The following is a 16,877-nucleotide window of genomic DNA, read 5'->3' on the forward strand; positions in this document are numbered from 1 at the left end:
TCCCATGTATCTATCAAAACAACATCCCCCTCCTTAGTATTCTTAGGTATCACATAAGTTCCACTAACATACCCCCACATCTTCTTACCATTAAGGAAATTTCTCATTACATAACTCCAGTATGAATAATTCTTTCCATCCAACCTCACACTCACATATTGAAGCGAATCATCTCTTTTGGTAGCCGTAATTAACAAACAAAAAGAACTAGAATGCAAAAGCAGCAAAAGACAAAGTACCAAATTGCATAAACTGAACAAATATCACAGATACTCAACAAATATCCTCTTGAAATTATACGATTACTCCAAAACACAACACAAATTACAGAAGATAAAATACCAAAACAATTGCAAAGACAGAACAGAAATACCAAATTGCAGAAACTAAAGGAAAGTCAAAATACCAGATTTTACAGAAGCGGAAGACAAAATATCACTCCAAAAAATTTTTGGATCCGCGAAAGCTGTGTTTGAAATTAAGCCTCGTTCCATAAAACCAGTTCTAATACCATATTAAAATAATTTAATTAACACAAAAATAAATTCGAACATGAAAGAGAAGAAGGCTAGAATTCTCCTCGATTTGTATTAAAGTTCTTACTTTAATCTAAATACAAAGAGGTTATGTATAGGTTAAGTTAAAAATATTATTTTATTCTTAATAAATAAAACAAAATAAATATATTATTTAACAATAAAAAATAAACAAAATTGTGCAACTCAACTTGAAGACAAATCCTCTTGAAGACAAATCCTCTTGACATGGTATAATAGCGTGTGCAGATGATTCAACTTGAGACAAAAAAAAATTGTGTGAGTTTTGACGTGGTATAATTTGGAAAAAAAGAAGGCCAAGTTTTCAACAGTTTGAATTGAAGACCTTCATGTGTGAGACTTAACTGCTGATACTAAATGGGATTTCAGTTTTTCGACTTTACCAACTGAAAACAAAGAGCTTCCTGTAGGGTTACTTGAGAAATGGGTTCAAGAATTCTTGTGTTCTTGGTTGTTGCTCTAATTCAAGTTTGTACCACCACACTAGCAGTGACTAACAATGATGATTGTAAGTTCTTTACAGTTAGTTTTTTCTAGTTTTTGGTAAATTACTTAGAACATGCATGTTGTTTTAGCACTCTCTTGATCCAAATTAGTATCAACTGTCTAATGACCTCATGTCTAACATATACTAAGATGAACTGTAGATTTAGGACTCCAGATTCCACTTGCTTTTGCAATTCCAAGAGTCAGGGAATCATTTCTGGTTTATGATTTACTTGGTTTTGATTCTGTAATTCTGGTTGTAAAGTAGAAGCTGGAGCTGGGAGATACTTTGTCAAACTCAGAAGCGTATCCAGCCTTCATTGGATGCCTTTTCCTGTTCTTATATGATGATTGTTGGAACTGCTGCTAGGCCCCAGAATTGTCCATTAGGCTCGTTCAATCTGGGGAATAAGACTAGTTATTGTAATTTTGTTATTAGCTTTCCACATATAGACCCTCAATCTATGTATATTCTTTTGATTCCTGATGCAGTTACTGCACTGAAAGCTCTCAAGGATGTCTGGGAAAACGAACCACCAACATGGGTGGGGGCTGACCCTTGTGGAAGCAGGTGGGATGGCATTGTGTGCACCAATTCGCGTGTGACTTCCATGTAAGTCATTGGCTTTATTTCATCTTGTACAGCTTATAGAGGCTTGCAGATCATTCCTTCCTCTGCTTTTTTAGATTAACCTGACCATTCTTATCTGCAGAACATTGGCAAGCATGGGATTGAAAGGAACACTGTCCGGAGACATCTCACACTTGTCAGAATTGCAGATTCTGTATGTCTTCACTCTGTGCACTATACCTTTTTTTCTTTATGTTATGAGAAGGATCCAAGCATCCAATTTACAACTAATGTTCTTGGATTATTGTTCTAAAGGTTGATGCTATGCGTTAAGTACTGATTAGGCTCATGCCTCACTCGCGTATAAAGCTTCTTTTTGTATTCGAGAAGCGCATCGCTTAGAATAGCTGTTGCCAAGGGATTGATTTCAGATATAGCGATTAAATGACAGAAAAAAGGGATTGATTTCCTTGGAAAGGATTGCTATAATACATTTCTAATAATTGCATCTTTATACAGGGATTTATCCTACAACACAGAATTGACTGGCCCTCTTCCTCTATCAATTGGGGGTTTGAAGAAGCTAACAAACTTGTAAGGGGATACTCTATTGCGCTATAATGTTATCTGATGCTCAATTTCTTTCCTGGTTTCAGTCCTGATTTTCCCTTCCATTCTAGAATACTGGTTGGCTGTCGTTTCTCTGGTCCTATCCCTGATACAATAGGATCTTTGCCACAGCTCACCGATCTGTAAGTATTTTTCAACTTGTAATACTTTCCATGCTTCACCGCAACATCAGTGAATCAACTACTGTTACCATCTTCCAGTCTATGCCTATTGTAATATTCTTTCATCATTTGAAGTTCAGTTTATGCCCGTGGTAGCATTTCTAAAGCTCTTCACTGGTATTACCTGCAGATCTCTCAATTCGAATGACTTCATTGGATCAATTCCTCCTTCACTTGGCAATCTAGGTAATCTTTTTTGGCTGGATCTTGCTGATAACAGGCTTACTGGGACCATCCCAGTCTCTACAGAGACTACTCCTGGCCTTGACCTACTAGTTCATACAAAACACTTGTATGTCGATTCTCTTTGTTCTATCCATCTCATTACTTCTTTCGAAGTATAAATTAACGACTCTGTTTTCCATGTGTTAATGTTACTCTAAAACCTATTTACAGTCATCTTGGATTTAATCAGCTCTCAGGCCAAATCCCGCCTAAACTTTTTAGCTCAGGGATGAATCTCATACATGTGTAAGTTCCATTCAGTTGTTCAAATGCTGGATGATGCTTAAATAACTACTTTATAGATTGGATATGAGATCATTATTCCTTTCTCGGATTTTTAAGATTACTTCACTTTTGTTTGAATCTTTTGGAATTGCATAATTCATAATCACAGATATCTGTCCATTTAAGCATTTCTTTTATTGATTCTTTTGGTTTCTTTGTCTTTCTTTCGGCAGACTTCTTGAGAGCAACAAGCTGACAGGCAGCATTCCTTCCACCCTTGGCCTTGTGAAGTCTTTGGAGGTTGTGTAAGTATCGATATTGGAGACTCAAGTCATTTTGTACTGAGATTCTTGATGCTTAATGTTGTAATTGAACATGCAATGTTGGTTACAGGCGTCTTGATAATAATTCGCTCGCTGGACCTGTCCCTTCAAACATCAATAATCTTACCAGTGTCAGTGAGATGTACGTATGGAGGGGAGAGACCTTCCATTACAACTGGTTTTATTGAAGTCATTACAATCTCTTATGGGAGTTTTTTCTCTGTTAAGTGTGTTGCTTGGTGTCCAATTTTCAGGTATTTATCCAACAACGTTTTAACTGGGCCACTTCCCAACCTTACTGGCATGAATGTTCTCACCTACTTGTAAGATTTTACATGGTTTAGACGTACATATAATCAATAGTTGAGATGAATTCTAGCTCTACTTTTTTCGACGAAAATGTTGTTTGCAGGGACATGAGCAATAATACTTTCGACGCTACAGATTTTCCTCCATGGTTTTCAACCTTGCAGTCTTTGACAACACTGTATGGTTCTCTGCCTTCTTTCCTAGTCTAAATCTGCTCTCCCTAAACTATGACATACACATTCCTAAGCTCATTAAAAGCACAAACGCTTTCCATCATCTTGCTTTGAATGAGCTTTTATATTAACTGACAGATTACAGCCATCTGCGTGTTGAATGCTATCGGCATAACAATCATTTGTTTTCTTTTCTCTTAAACTCAAGAAAGTTTCTCTATAAATTATCAGTTCTTATTTTCTAATCACCTATCTCCACATGCACCTTTAAGCAGCATAATGTTAATTTGGACTGTACTTTCGTTCTGCCGTTCTGTAACATGTGGCTTTCTGTACTATCTTCTTATAGAATTTTTATTTATATTTTGGTACAAATTCCTGTTGAACTCATAAAAACTTGGGAGTCTAACCTCCAATCTGAGGAAGTAATATCTGCTTGAGTAATCTCTAACTTGTAGATGAATGAACCAGTACATTAAGCTTATCACAGCTTTATACTCTTTCATAACTCCTCTTTTTGTGTTTAGCTTTGCTCATCCTAAGCTTTATTATCTCTTTGTAGTTTTCATAAAATGTGCTATTTGATTTGTTTGTGTAAACAATACTATTAGCATCCACTTCACGAAACCTCGTATTTCATATGCATTTGTTCATAAAGGCACAAGACTTGATTTTTCTCATGCTTTTGCTGACATAATGCAGCCTTCTTATCTTTCTCACCATCCATTCTCTTCATCTTAATGTGTGTGCTGGCCTTTACATTGCTGGAAAATCTTGGCAAGTTTCTCTAGCTTCAGTTATAGGGCGTGCCATATTATATCTCCTTGGTTCTTTGTGCATGCATGCATGCAAAGCTCACAATGATCAAGTGCATGAGTGCCCAGTTGCTGTTTGAACTTTGAAAACGTAAAAAGAGATTAAGACCCCAGTCTTGGTATGATACCATTACCTTCTCATTGCAGGGTGATGGAGACAACACAACTTCAAGGACAGATTCCTTCTGACTTCTTTAGCCTTTCCAATTTGCAGACTGTGTAAGAGTCAGCTTCAAGCTGTTCAACGAAAATTAGCTTATTCCTTTCTTGGATACATACAAAATGGGTTTAGATAGATATTTCCATGTTATGACATGGCTAGTTGATAGCTGATTTGACTTCTGGTGACAGGGATGCAAGAAATAACAAGCTCAATGGCACATTGAATTTTGGAACAAGCTCTATAAACCAACTGTCATTGATTGATTTGCGAGAAAATCAAATTTATGACTTCATAAAAAGACCAGGAGTAGAAAAGGTGCGCGTAATGTAAGCCAGATTCTTTGTTTGTATCCATTACACTGCTAGACAAGACCATTTCAGTACTCTTGAGAAAGTCGAATTGCCAGGATATATGCTTGTTTCTAGCTTTATCTTGTTTTGCCTGTTAAAATTTTGCAGACTTGTAGACAACCCAGTTTGTCGGGAAACAGGAGTGACAGAAAGTTACTGCAGTGTTCCCCAAACCGAATCTCCCTATTCAACGCCTCTAAATAACTGTGTAGCTTCTTCGTGCTTTGCTAATCAGATTTCCAGTCCGAACTGTAAATGTGCGTTTCCATACACAGGACTTCTACAGTTCAGAGCTCCTTCATTCTCGAACCTGGGAAACGACACTTATTACACTGTTCTTGAAAAGTCTCTGATGGACTCATTCAATTTTCATCAACTTCCTGTGGATTCAGTTAATCTAAGTCATCCAAGAAAAGATTCATCAACTTACCTTGTTTTGAATCTGCAAGTGTTTCCATTTGGCCATGATCGTTTCAATCGAACAGGAGTTTCAAGTATTGGTTTTGCACTGAGCAACCAGACTTTCAAGCCTCCACCGCAATTCGGACCTTTCTTTTTTATTGGTGATGCGTATCTAAATTTCGCAGGTTGTCTCATAACTGATACAGAGCTACAAGAAAAACTTATCCTACTGTTTCTCCTTTCTTATTGTAACATCTCTCTCCTCCCTCTTTCTACTCATCCAGAAGAAGTTACAGGATCAAAAAAATCATCAAACACTGGTGTTATCATTGGAGCTGTGGCGGGTGGCTCTGTCCTCCTGCTGCTATTGCTTGGTGCTGGGCTCTATGCTCATCGCCAAAAGAAGAGAGCAGAAACGGCAACTGAACAAAACAATCCTTTTGGTATGAAAAGGCTTTGGTTATTTACTTGGTATTTACATTTATGGAATATCTTGTATATGTTTTGTTTCTTTTTCAGCACAGTGGGAATCAAACAAGAGTATCGGAGGTGTTCCTCAATTAAAAGGAGCCAGAAACTTCTCTTTTGAAGAGCTCAGGAAATACAGCAATAACTTCTCAGAAACCAATGACATTGGTTCTGGGGGTTATGGAAACGTAAGTCTGATTCTCTCTGAAAGCGTAGCTACATCTGATGTATCTGCGCATGGATATTTGCATTTGAACTATTCATGTTCCTGATGCACATAAAGATTTAAGTCAAGAAAACCCTTAATCTCAAGCTCTTCGGAACTGGTGCACAACACTGATTTCTGTCAATCATGATTCTTGTATTACAACTTCACTACTTCTGGTCTGGTTTTCTAAAATCTTTACATGGTAAACTATGCCAATTTTGTCCTAAATCCACCCGACAAAAACCTGTGAAAAAGAGGCCTGTTAGTATTCAATTTTACTGGGCTCATTCCTCACACTAGCATGGAAAATGTTTGCTTAATCATAGTATATTTTCAAAATACACGTGCTGATGTTCTTACCTTTCAAGTGAAATGCTTTTTTGTTCTGCACTTCAATTATTTACTGATTCTTTCAAAAAAAAATTCCCCTGATACTGTCTTGTTGAAGGGATCCAAACGCTTTCTCTAGTTCATTGCCAGAAGAAGAATCCCTCGCATTGATGTTTTTTTGTTCTTTTTTGGTTTCGGAAAAACATGGAATTTAAATATGATAACATCCTTACAGGTTTATAGAGGAGTTCTTCCTACTGGAGAACTAATTGCCATCAAACGAGCTCAACAAGGATCGATGCAGGGTGGGCTAGAATTCAAGACTGAGATTGAACTTTTATCCAGAGTCCACCACAAAAATGTTGTAAGCCTTATAGGCTTTTGCTTTGACAGAGGTGAACAAATGCTCGTATATGAGTTTGTTCCAAATGGCAGTCTCATGGAAAGCCTATCAGGTACTTTCATCGGCGCCTATGAGCTATCAATGCTTCGATTTGATACTTGGAATTTGCTACCATACAATCTTTTTTTCATGAAAATTTAGTGTATGCCATCTAACAAAACTCTATTGCTTTAATTCTTGTGCATAATGAAGCTAAAATATAAATGTAGATAAAACTACACTAACCCCTCACACTCTCCTATTTGTTCTTTCCAATCCAAGCAGGGAAGACAGGAATCAGGCTTGATTGGGTGAGGAGACTGAAAGTGGCCCTTGGTGCAGCAAGAGGTTTGGCCTATCTGCATGAACTTGCCAACCCTCCCATTATCCACAGGGACATAAAATCAAGCAACATACTATTAGATGAGCGTTTAAATGCAAAAGTTGCCGATTTTGGTCTCTCCAAGCCTATGGGAGACAGCGAAACGGGTCATCTGACTCATGTTACAACTCAAGTGAAAGGGACGATGGTCAGTGCCTCCATACCTCCACTCCATCTGCGTCATACCATTATTTCTTACTGTTCTTATGGTATATGGAATTAAAATGAAAAAAATCATCATCTTGGCTCTGTGTCTACATGCAAACAGGCCGATTCGATATATATATGTTATATTACGAGAATACATAAACTACGATTGATTTTACAAAATGAAATGCAGTTTTGGCACGACCGGACTGGATGATAGAACAGATTGTATTAATTATTGCATTTTTTTCCCAGGGTTATATGGATCCAGAATATTACATGACCCAGCAGCTGACAGAGAAGAGTGATGTTTACAGCTTTGGAGTTGTCATGCTGGAACTATTAACCGGAAAAAGGCCGATAGAAAAGGGGAAGTACGTGGTGAGAGAGGTAAAGACGGCATTGGATAGAGCAAAATATTTGTACAACCTCGGCGAACTTCTTGACTCAAGCATTGGTTTAGACACAACATTGAAAGGTCTAGATAAGTTTGTGGACGTTGCATTGAAATGTGTAGAAGAGAACGGAAGTGACAGGCCAACAATGGGTGAAGTGGTGAAAGAGATTGAGAATATCTTGCATCTTGCTGGTCTGAACCCTAATGCGGATTCTGCATCCACTTCGGCAAGTTACGACGATGCAAGCAAGGGAAATGCTAAACATCCATACATTTTTAGCAAGGATGCCTTTGATTACAGTGGGGGCTTCCCAGTTGCGAAGGTGGAGCCACTATGAGTGAGCGTATGAACTTGGCTTGGCAAATGTTTCAGTGATACTTGTTGCTCGAGAGTACGAGTTGCCATTTGAATTTGTAGCATATCATCAGAATTGTAGTCATTTGCTTTGTGAATATTTAATTGAGCACATGAATTCTCAGAACTGCAGTTCTTCACTTGTGGATTTACAAATCTGAATCTTTCAAAAGAAAAAAAAAGAAAAAAAATACTCCAAACCTTCAAACTTTATATATATATATATATATAATTTTAAAAAAAAATAAAATAATAAAAGGCTCATCCCATCCAAATTCAACAGGCTCAAAAGCAAGAAACAGAGTGTGGGAGTAAGAATGAGGGAATGTGACTATGGGGTTTTTGAGACGTGGAGTGTTACAATTGGGAAACTTTAATAAAAATCAATTGTATATACGAGATGTACGGCTTGGATTTGATCAATGATTATGATATACGAGACCATTGGCTTGTGCTAGCCGCTATTCAGATTTTTTTTTCAATGCCACGTATTTTTTAGAAGGGAAAAGAAATTTAAATCATGAATTAAAAAAAATAATATACGTATCTAACTATTATTCAAGTAAGAGCATAACTCAAGAGAACATGTGGTCAATATATATATATAAAGAATTCTAGCATGTATACTAAATATATAATTAAATTTGGAATTGATTTTAATTTAAAATTCTAGCATGCATCTAGAGTGTATTTATTTTAAAGCAATGAAATTTTTGTTATTGTCAATGATGAATCATTTGTTATTACTTCTCATTTCTGCAAATATGATGTTTGTAAAATGTCTTCCAAAACTCTAACAACACTATTGTAGTTTAGATGTGCTTTTAAATAATATTTTTGAATAAAAAAGAAATTGAAACTCAAATGTGTCTTAATAATTAAGATAAACCAAATCTCTAAATTTCAGAGAAGAACCGAAGATTAAAATGAGAATAAAACAATAAAATATAAGGCAAGTAAGAGTACTGTAAGAATATGAAAAATTCAAGTTGGAAACTCTTTCTTTATTTTTTTTTAATAGTGAGTTTTGGAAGGTAAAAGGATGAAGAATTAATTACTACCATTATCATCTTTTTATTAACCATTATAAGTTAAGAATTTTTTTAAATGAATTTCTCATTCATGTTAATTAAATAAATTTCCAGCTAGCACTTCGAGCATGCTGTACTAATTGTTTGCATCACAGGAGAAACCACAGTGCCGTCAAGGATCAATACATTTCTCGCATGCTGTGCTAGTTGTTTCTCAAGCCAGGTGCTGTCAAGTCCAAGAGAGAATGGATTCTTGCAAGAGTTGATGGAGGGGAGTGGTCGGAGGGGACCCGTGTGTTTGCAATTAGAAGGACAGATTCGTTTGGAAGAAATTCTGATATCTTTATGGATCATTCAGCTGTCGTCACATAGACAAGTTTTTGTCTCTATAACAACTAATTAACTGCTGTAAATAACGATGGCCACTGTTATTGTTGCATGATGATAATTGAGGTTGATAAAATCTTGGATACATTCCTCTAACAAATGAGTGGTCAAGCTGGTGACTGATGGAAGCATTCTTTCCACGAGTGAGTTTAAATATTTTTTGGAGTTTTCTTTGGCTCTTTTCTCTTGACTGACCAGAATTTATTTACGTGAATTTCAATGACTAGCAAATGAATATCAGATTTAATAATTTTATTGATAGAAATTTTTGTCGGTATTTGCATTAGTAGTTTGTTCGTATATATATTATCAATAGACTCACGGACATAAAAAGTCTATTGGAAAAACTCATGTTGGTAATTTATGGACTGTTGTTAAGTCTGTCAATAATAAATATATCAATGGATTTACAAATTGACATAGCACTCCAAAAACAAATTTATCCGCTTTATTATGTCGGTATATCCATCAGTAAATATAACATATCACCGACAGAATACCATCTGTAATTCCATCGGTGCATTAACAGTAGCAGTGACATGCAGTAATTCTTTTTCACCTCTCTGGAATATATCGATAGTCTAGTTCTGACGATAACCCCATCAGTAATAGTGGCATTTGTAGTAATTCTTTTTCAACTCTCTAGAATATACCGACGGAGTTATGCCGTTGGTAACCCCGTCAATAATATTTTAAAAATATTTTCTTAAAAAAAATATTGAACAAAAGTAGAAAAATAATTAAAATAAAATCAATTAGTATAAAAATAAAATATTTATTACAAATTTAAACATTTATACATTCAAATACAATAAATCTAAAATAGAGGCGACGTTGGAGGAGAAGGCTGATGGTCACCGGAATCGTAGGGCCAATTAAGGGTTGCATATAAACCACTCATCTATGGTCTCATCTCCATTACCAATAAGCGGAGCTCTTTATAATCAGTAGTGAGTCGTTCATATTTATCATTAAGATGGGTTGTTCGATCCTGTACCCGTTAGTCTAATATTGCTGCGAAATCCAAAGTCTGAATGCTCAGGATCGATTGAAAGCATCCAACTGTCAAAGCACTATGGGTTGTCTGCAAGTTCGGCTATACTATTAGAGAGTCTGTACACCCGATTTCTATCGGGTCCACCAGACGATCTTGCCTTCAACCACAAATCCATATCGATATCTAGATGGGTCGAAGGATCGTCCACGTATCTCTCCTTCAACTGTTGTTATATGTATCATGGAAAGAAAAAATAAATTCATCAAATTCAAGAAAATAATAACTTACACATGGGTTTCAACAAAAAACTCAATTGGGTTTGACTCGAGTTTAAGAATCGTAGCCTGCAATAAAAAATATTTTCAGTTAAACATATTTATAAAAAAACAACAAATAAAAATGGATGTTTTAAAAAAAATCCTACCATCCACTTCACATGTGAAACGAATGGAATGGAGCCACCGGTGTGCATAACAATAAAACCATGAACATGCCGGTGCTAGTTATCCATACCGGACTATGACTGTTAAGTGAAACGCGCGGACGTCATGTGCTGAATGCATTCCACCCATACAGCCTCTGAGACATACGTCGATTTGAAATCCTTCCAAACCGTCATATTATTCCAACTTGGAAGCTCTCTTTCTTTTGCATATTTTTTGGATTTCTTTTGCTCCTTGTACAAAAAATTACGCAACCTATATGTTACAAATTACTTATTTGTTAGTAAATAAAAAATAAAATTTTAATATTTGAAATAAAAAATTTTATCATAAATTCGATTTTATCTAATTGTGGCGTGATTCTCTGATACCCTCCTCGCAAAATTATCATCAACTCTCCCATTCAAAATTTCCCCTGAAGTAAAAATTTATAAAAGGAAAATTTCAAGAATTTCAATAAACAGTTCAAATTAACATAAAAAAATATTTAAGCTAATACTAATCTTGAACCTTGAAAACCATGCATCAACATGTGGTTTCTATTCAGGATGTTTGGAAACCTGTCTTCATTGAAATAATTAAATTTCCATCGACAATTTAAAAGCCAATATTATTGTTCTAGCCACCTCAATATTTGTAAACCTGAAATTGCATTCGTTAAATGATATTATTTTAAAAAAAATTATTAAACATGTCGTTGTGAAAGCAAAACAAATTTATATTGAAAGGTCGTCCTTTCTCTAGCCTCGTACTTGCAGGTAAATGGATCCTGCTGTGAAGAGACCCCCCTTGATGTTGCGGCATCGCACTCAACGAGCCCTCATCATGAGTCGATGTGTGTGCCTCAAGTGCCTGTTCTTGGTCAACACCTAATGTCTCATGGTCGTCAGCATTGCTTCTAAAAGAACTAGCAGCGTTTATGTCCTGTCAACGTGTAATAAACTTTTCCCTAGACATCTACACAAATTAACGGATAAAAGAATTTAAATGATTCCTATTTTTAAAAAAAAATTGGAAACATCTACCCTATATGGGAGACTACCTAAATTTTTTAAACCTAGAAATACATAATACATGTGCCACAAACCAGTTAATTTTATTCAATTTCTTCTAACAATTTAGCATAATTCAATTTCATAGAAAATTTCCATTTTCTACGTGATAATATTTTTAATCATAAATTTACAAAAAAAATATTTTAAATTTTAAAAAATTCAAAATAATAATTAAAATTAATCCTACACATTTAATTGAAAATGAAAAACAAATTGAAAAAACAACAACTAAAATTCAACAAAATAATGCAAAAATATATTACAATAACACCTAAAATTAAACACAATTATTTCTAAGTGATAATATTTTTAATCCTAAATTTATAAAAATTTATTCTAAATCGAATAAATACAAAATAGTAATTAAAATTATTTCTACACATTTAATTGAAATTGAACAAAAAATTTGAAAAAATAACTAAATTTCAACAAAATAATGCAAAAATTATTTCAATAACAACTAATATTCATATCATTTATTAATTAATCAAATTATTAAGAACACAAAATTGAACAAAAATAATGCTCTATTTCAGCTCTTAATTAAGAACAACAAATTTGAAAAAATAATGAAAAAGAGCACCAAAAAGAAAGAAAAAGGAATGAAAAATTCTTACTTGAATGACGTGCTTTATTTAAGCTCTTAATTAAAACAAAGAAAAGAAAAACAATAAAAAAAATACAATGTTAATAAACCCAAAAAATAAAAAATAAATAAGAAGAAAAATGAAGAAAGACAACATACCTTAGGATGTGAAGAGAAGAGAATGTTTGATCTAAGGTGAGAAGGAGAGAGAGAAGAGAAAAAGAGAAGAAGATGAAGCCCTAATCTATCATGATTCAGGTCTTTTATTTTAGTTTTTATCGACAGGAAATTAAATATTAACATTTTTAGAAAGCCCTAATCCATAATATAAAGTCAAATGGAAATTCTCAACTTGTGCGAAAAGTTTTAGAAAGCCACTCCATATATTATCGATAACTTTTCATTCCGTCGGTGATTCTATTAGGAAAAAAAAGTGAACAGTCAAAACATCATTAATTATTATTGCATTGAGAAGTGAATAGTTCTCATGGTCCCTGGAATATACCAACAGACACATTCTGTCAATATACCCATATGTAATGAATACCGTGAATAGTGTCAGGTTGTAGGGGCACAATTCCCATAGTCTCTGAAATATATCGTTGAACACATTTTGTCAGTATACCCGTATGTAATGAACACCATTAACAATGTTAGGGTGAAAGGGAACAATTCCTATGGTCTCTGGAATATACCATCGAACACATTTCATCAATATACCCGTATGTAATGAACATCGTGAATAGTGTCATGGTGAAGGAGCATAGTTCCCATGGTCTCTAAAATGTACCGACAAACACATTCTGTCGCTAAACCTGTATGTAATAAACACCATGAATAGTGCCATGGTGAAGGGGAACAGTTCCTATGGTTTCTAGAATATATCAACAGATACATTCTGTCGATATACATATATGTAATGTATAGTCTGTCAGTATTTTTATTGGTGTAAAATGGTGTCTGATGCCAAATTGCATATGTATTCTCAATTTATCCATCCTATAAATACTTAAATTCATAGCTGCACTCACAACACAATAACACTAGTTCACATCACAATAAGAAAATAAATATTTTCTTGTCTTTTAATAATAAATTAACATCATTGTTATTACATTGAAGTGAATCTCGTCCATAAATATTACATTATAGTTTATGGCATTACACTTCTCGAAGGCACATCCCTACCATCGTCATACCTTGGAATACAGTTGATTTTTGTTCTCAATTGAGCCTCGAAATAGTACGAGATAAATGTTGAGATCTCTTCAACAATATAGGCCTCACATATCGAAGCCTCAACATATGCCTTGTTTTTGGCTTTTCTCTTAAGGTTGAACAAGTACCTGCATGAAATTAAATGAATGTTTTGAAATAAGCAAAGGAAGGTAATAAAATTTTAATTACGATGCATGTGTTAACCCTAACCTCTCAAATGGATACATCCATCTATATTGTACTGGGCGTCCAACTTTTTCCTCAAACAGTAAATATAGGGGTAGATGTTTATTAAGTCGAAAAACGTTAGAGGGAATATCATCTTAAGTTTGTATATTGTCTAAACGATATTCATTTTAAATATCTTTATGTTTTATGTCTACAACTTGTTGGAGCATATATATCTAAAGAAGTGACTGATCTCCATGAGTGCATCCCATATCCCTTTCGACAATAAATCCCGGTAAGTTAATGGAATTGGTGTTTGCATAAATACGTGGCGATTATGGCTCTTTATTCCATACAATCTGCAATCCTCCAAATTCACCAACCTTGATATGTTTGAGACATGTCCATCAGGAAAACACAGACTTTTTAGCCATTGATAAACAAGAAACTATGCATTCTTGTCTAAGGTGAAGCTGACTTTGGGCTTTGCGACCCGTGACCCAACATAAACTAACTCCATATTTTTATGGTGACAAAACAAAGCTATATCCATTCTAGCCTTGATATTGTCCTTTGTCTTTCTCTTCACGTCCATAATCATGTTGAAAATGTTCTCAAACACGTTCTTTTCCATGTGCATGACATCAAGGTTATGGCGGAGGAGATTGGTCTTTCAATAAGAAAGCTCCCAGAAAATACTTCGCTCTACCCAATTGCAAGTCAAACAAAAACCAAGAAACTTCTGCTTACCGGATTGAAAACCAAACACAATGTTACTGTACTCTGATACCACATTATACATTTTTTCACCTGAAAGAAGTGGTTGTGCAACATCCCTTTCAACCATGCCAACTAAGAAGTCCTTTATGTTCCTTTTGAACTTGTAATATGTTGGCAAGAACTGGTGGTGACAGTAAAAAAAGCACTTTAAGGCCGTTTATTAGTGTGAATGCCTTGTTATTTTCCATACAGTATGGGCATACTAGTTTTCCATGCGTGCTCCAACTGGAAACTATTCCATAAGCTAGAAAATCATTGATAGTTCACATCAAAGCTGCCTTTATCATAAAATTTTGTTTCCTTTATACATTATAAGTCAAAGCCTCAGATGATCACAACTACTTCAACTCATCAATCAATGGTTGAAGACAAACATCTATATTCCGACCTGGACTATTAAGACCGGGTATGAGTGTAGATAAAAACATGAACTTCGGCCTTATACACATCTCTAGTGGCAAGTTGTAAACCATGAGTATCATCGGTCAACAAGAATAAGGAGCAGGAAATAACCTGAATGGATTGAATTCGTTTATACATAACCCAAGACGCACGTTCCTTATCTTCACTGAAAACTAAGGATGCATATTGTTTTCCAGACTTCACCATCGAAAGGGTGCACCATCACTCCATCCACCGCATCATGTGATTGGTGCCATGTCATGTGCTCAGCAGTCTTTGGTGACATGAATAACCTCTGTAATCTAGGTGTGATTGGAAAATATCTAAGTCTTTTATGTGTGACAAGAGTCCTTCCCCTGCCAATCATGAGTTTACAACAAGAATGCCCACATGTTCTACACTTGGCCACCACTGCATTTTCAAGGTAGTACAACTTGTAAAAGTTTGAACATATGTTAATTTTCTGGTATCCTAGACCAAGGGGTTTCATCATGGACATAGCAGCATAGAAGTTCTCTTTCAGCCTGTTCCCTTCAAGTAAAATGCTTCTCGGCTATTCAAAAATTCTATCATAACCGGCATCACTCAACTTATGATCTTATTTGATGTTGAACACATGTGCAACGACCAATAATTTACGGTGATTTATGTAGTCATCCCATAATGGTTCGTAAAAATCTTTTTAAAACATAAAAAAACCTACTCGTATCTACATTAAGTTCTTCATCTATGATTAGACATTGACTAGCATGATCGTGATTCATTCCCATTGCATCCATAACCATATTCCTATAAGGATTACTATTGTCATCTACAACTCCATGCACGTTACTAGAAGTAGAAGTTGACCCAACCATCCTTTCTACCATGGTATCGTGAGGAACATATGGTTCTTCGTATGCATACCAATACATGTATTTCTCCATGAATTCTTTTTATAGAAGATGCATCGTTACAACATATGAATCGAGAAATTTTTTATTTTTATACCTCTTGCATGAACATTTCATATCCATTCCACTAATATTTCTCAGATTAGATAGTGTATAATTAATAAAACCCTGAATCCCATTACAATAATCCATCCTCTGCAACCCTTAGGGTGAATAATGAAGACAATATGTAAAATAATTATTTAAAATAATGATGACAACATGTATTAATTAACTACGTTAACTAAAAAAATTCATAAGAAAGAAGCAAAAATTGGAGAGGGGGAGAGGAGGGTCGATTGTCAGGTCATAAATTATATATTATCGACGTCATTACCAATAGAATTATTTTGTTGGTAATTTTATTGATAAAAATATCATGTCATCATATGATTTGTTTTTTTGAATCCCACTGCAATACCCTCAATTATTTTCTTGGTATATACTAAGAAAAGTTTTCTGTCAGCGTCTACCAATGGATATAGGGATGGAAAATTCTGCCGGTAAAGATCATCATAATTTACCAATAGAATTTTTCTGTAAGTATTTTTATTTGTATTTGCTAATTTTTTAGTAGTGAAATATCTATGATGATGTAAGCAAGGGAACTGCTAAACATCCAACATTTATATCAAGGATGCATTTGATTACAGTGGGGGCTTCCCAGTTTCAAAGGTACAGCCACTATGAGTTAGCTCAGAATACTTGGTATGAGCTTAGCTTGGAAAATGTTTCAATGATACTTCGCAGTTGAGAGTACGAGTTGCCATTTTTCTTGTGTTGTTTGCACTTTGTAGCATATGATGCATCAGAATTGTA

The 16,877-nt window shown here is 34.9% G+C and overlaps 1 protein-coding gene across 2 annotated transcripts; it reads left to right on the top strand.

The window, feature by feature from the left end:
• Window positions 1–796: 796 nt before the first annotated feature.
• On the top strand, window positions 797–8,259 carry LOC133698558 (leucine-rich repeat receptor protein kinase HPCA1-like). 2 transcript variants are annotated; one of them, XM_062121524.1, is made up of 19 exons: window positions 797–1,065; window positions 1,536–1,656; window positions 1,757–1,828; window positions 2,134–2,208; window positions 2,295–2,366; window positions 2,536–2,697; window positions 2,802–2,876; window positions 3,089–3,160; window positions 3,249–3,320; window positions 3,433–3,501; window positions 3,591–3,665; window positions 4,623–4,694; window positions 4,827–4,964; window positions 5,097–5,575; window positions 5,675–5,833; window positions 5,910–6,046; window positions 6,632–6,851; window positions 7,064–7,308; window positions 7,563–8,259. In XM_062121524.1, exons 1-19 carry the CDS (start codon window positions 981–983, stop codon window positions 8,040–8,042), a joined length of 2,880 nt encoding a protein of 959 aa, XP_061977508.1. In that variant the 5' UTR covers window positions 797–980; the 3' UTR covers window positions 8,043–8,259. The 2 variants fall into 2 exon arrangements, with proteins under 2 accessions (XP_061977508.1, XP_061977509.1); XM_062121525.1 differs by lacking the exon at window positions 2,134–2,208 and having other exon boundaries at window positions 2,271–2,366.
• Window positions 8,260–16,877: the final 8,618 nt, after the last annotated feature.

The sequence above is a fragment of the Populus nigra genome, chromosome 7 (assembly GCF_951802175.1).
Source record: "Populus nigra chromosome 7, ddPopNigr1.1, whole genome shotgun sequence".
NCBI lineage: Eukaryota > Viridiplantae > Streptophyta > Magnoliopsida > Malpighiales > Salicaceae > Populus > Populus nigra.

Coding starts and splice junctions, on each gene's coding strand:
- LOC133698558 (XM_062121524.1), top strand. CDS start 981: ATGGGTTCAAGAATTCTTGTGTTCTTGGTTGTTGCTCTAATTCAAGTT. Junction 3,502..3,590: donor ATGAATGTTCTCACCTACTT/GTAAGATTTTAC, acceptor TGTTGTTTGCAG/GGACATGAGCAATAATACTT. Junction 5,834..5,909: donor TGAACAAAACAATCCTTTTG/GTATGAAAAGGC, acceptor TTTCTTTTTCAG/CACAGTGGGAATCAAACAAG.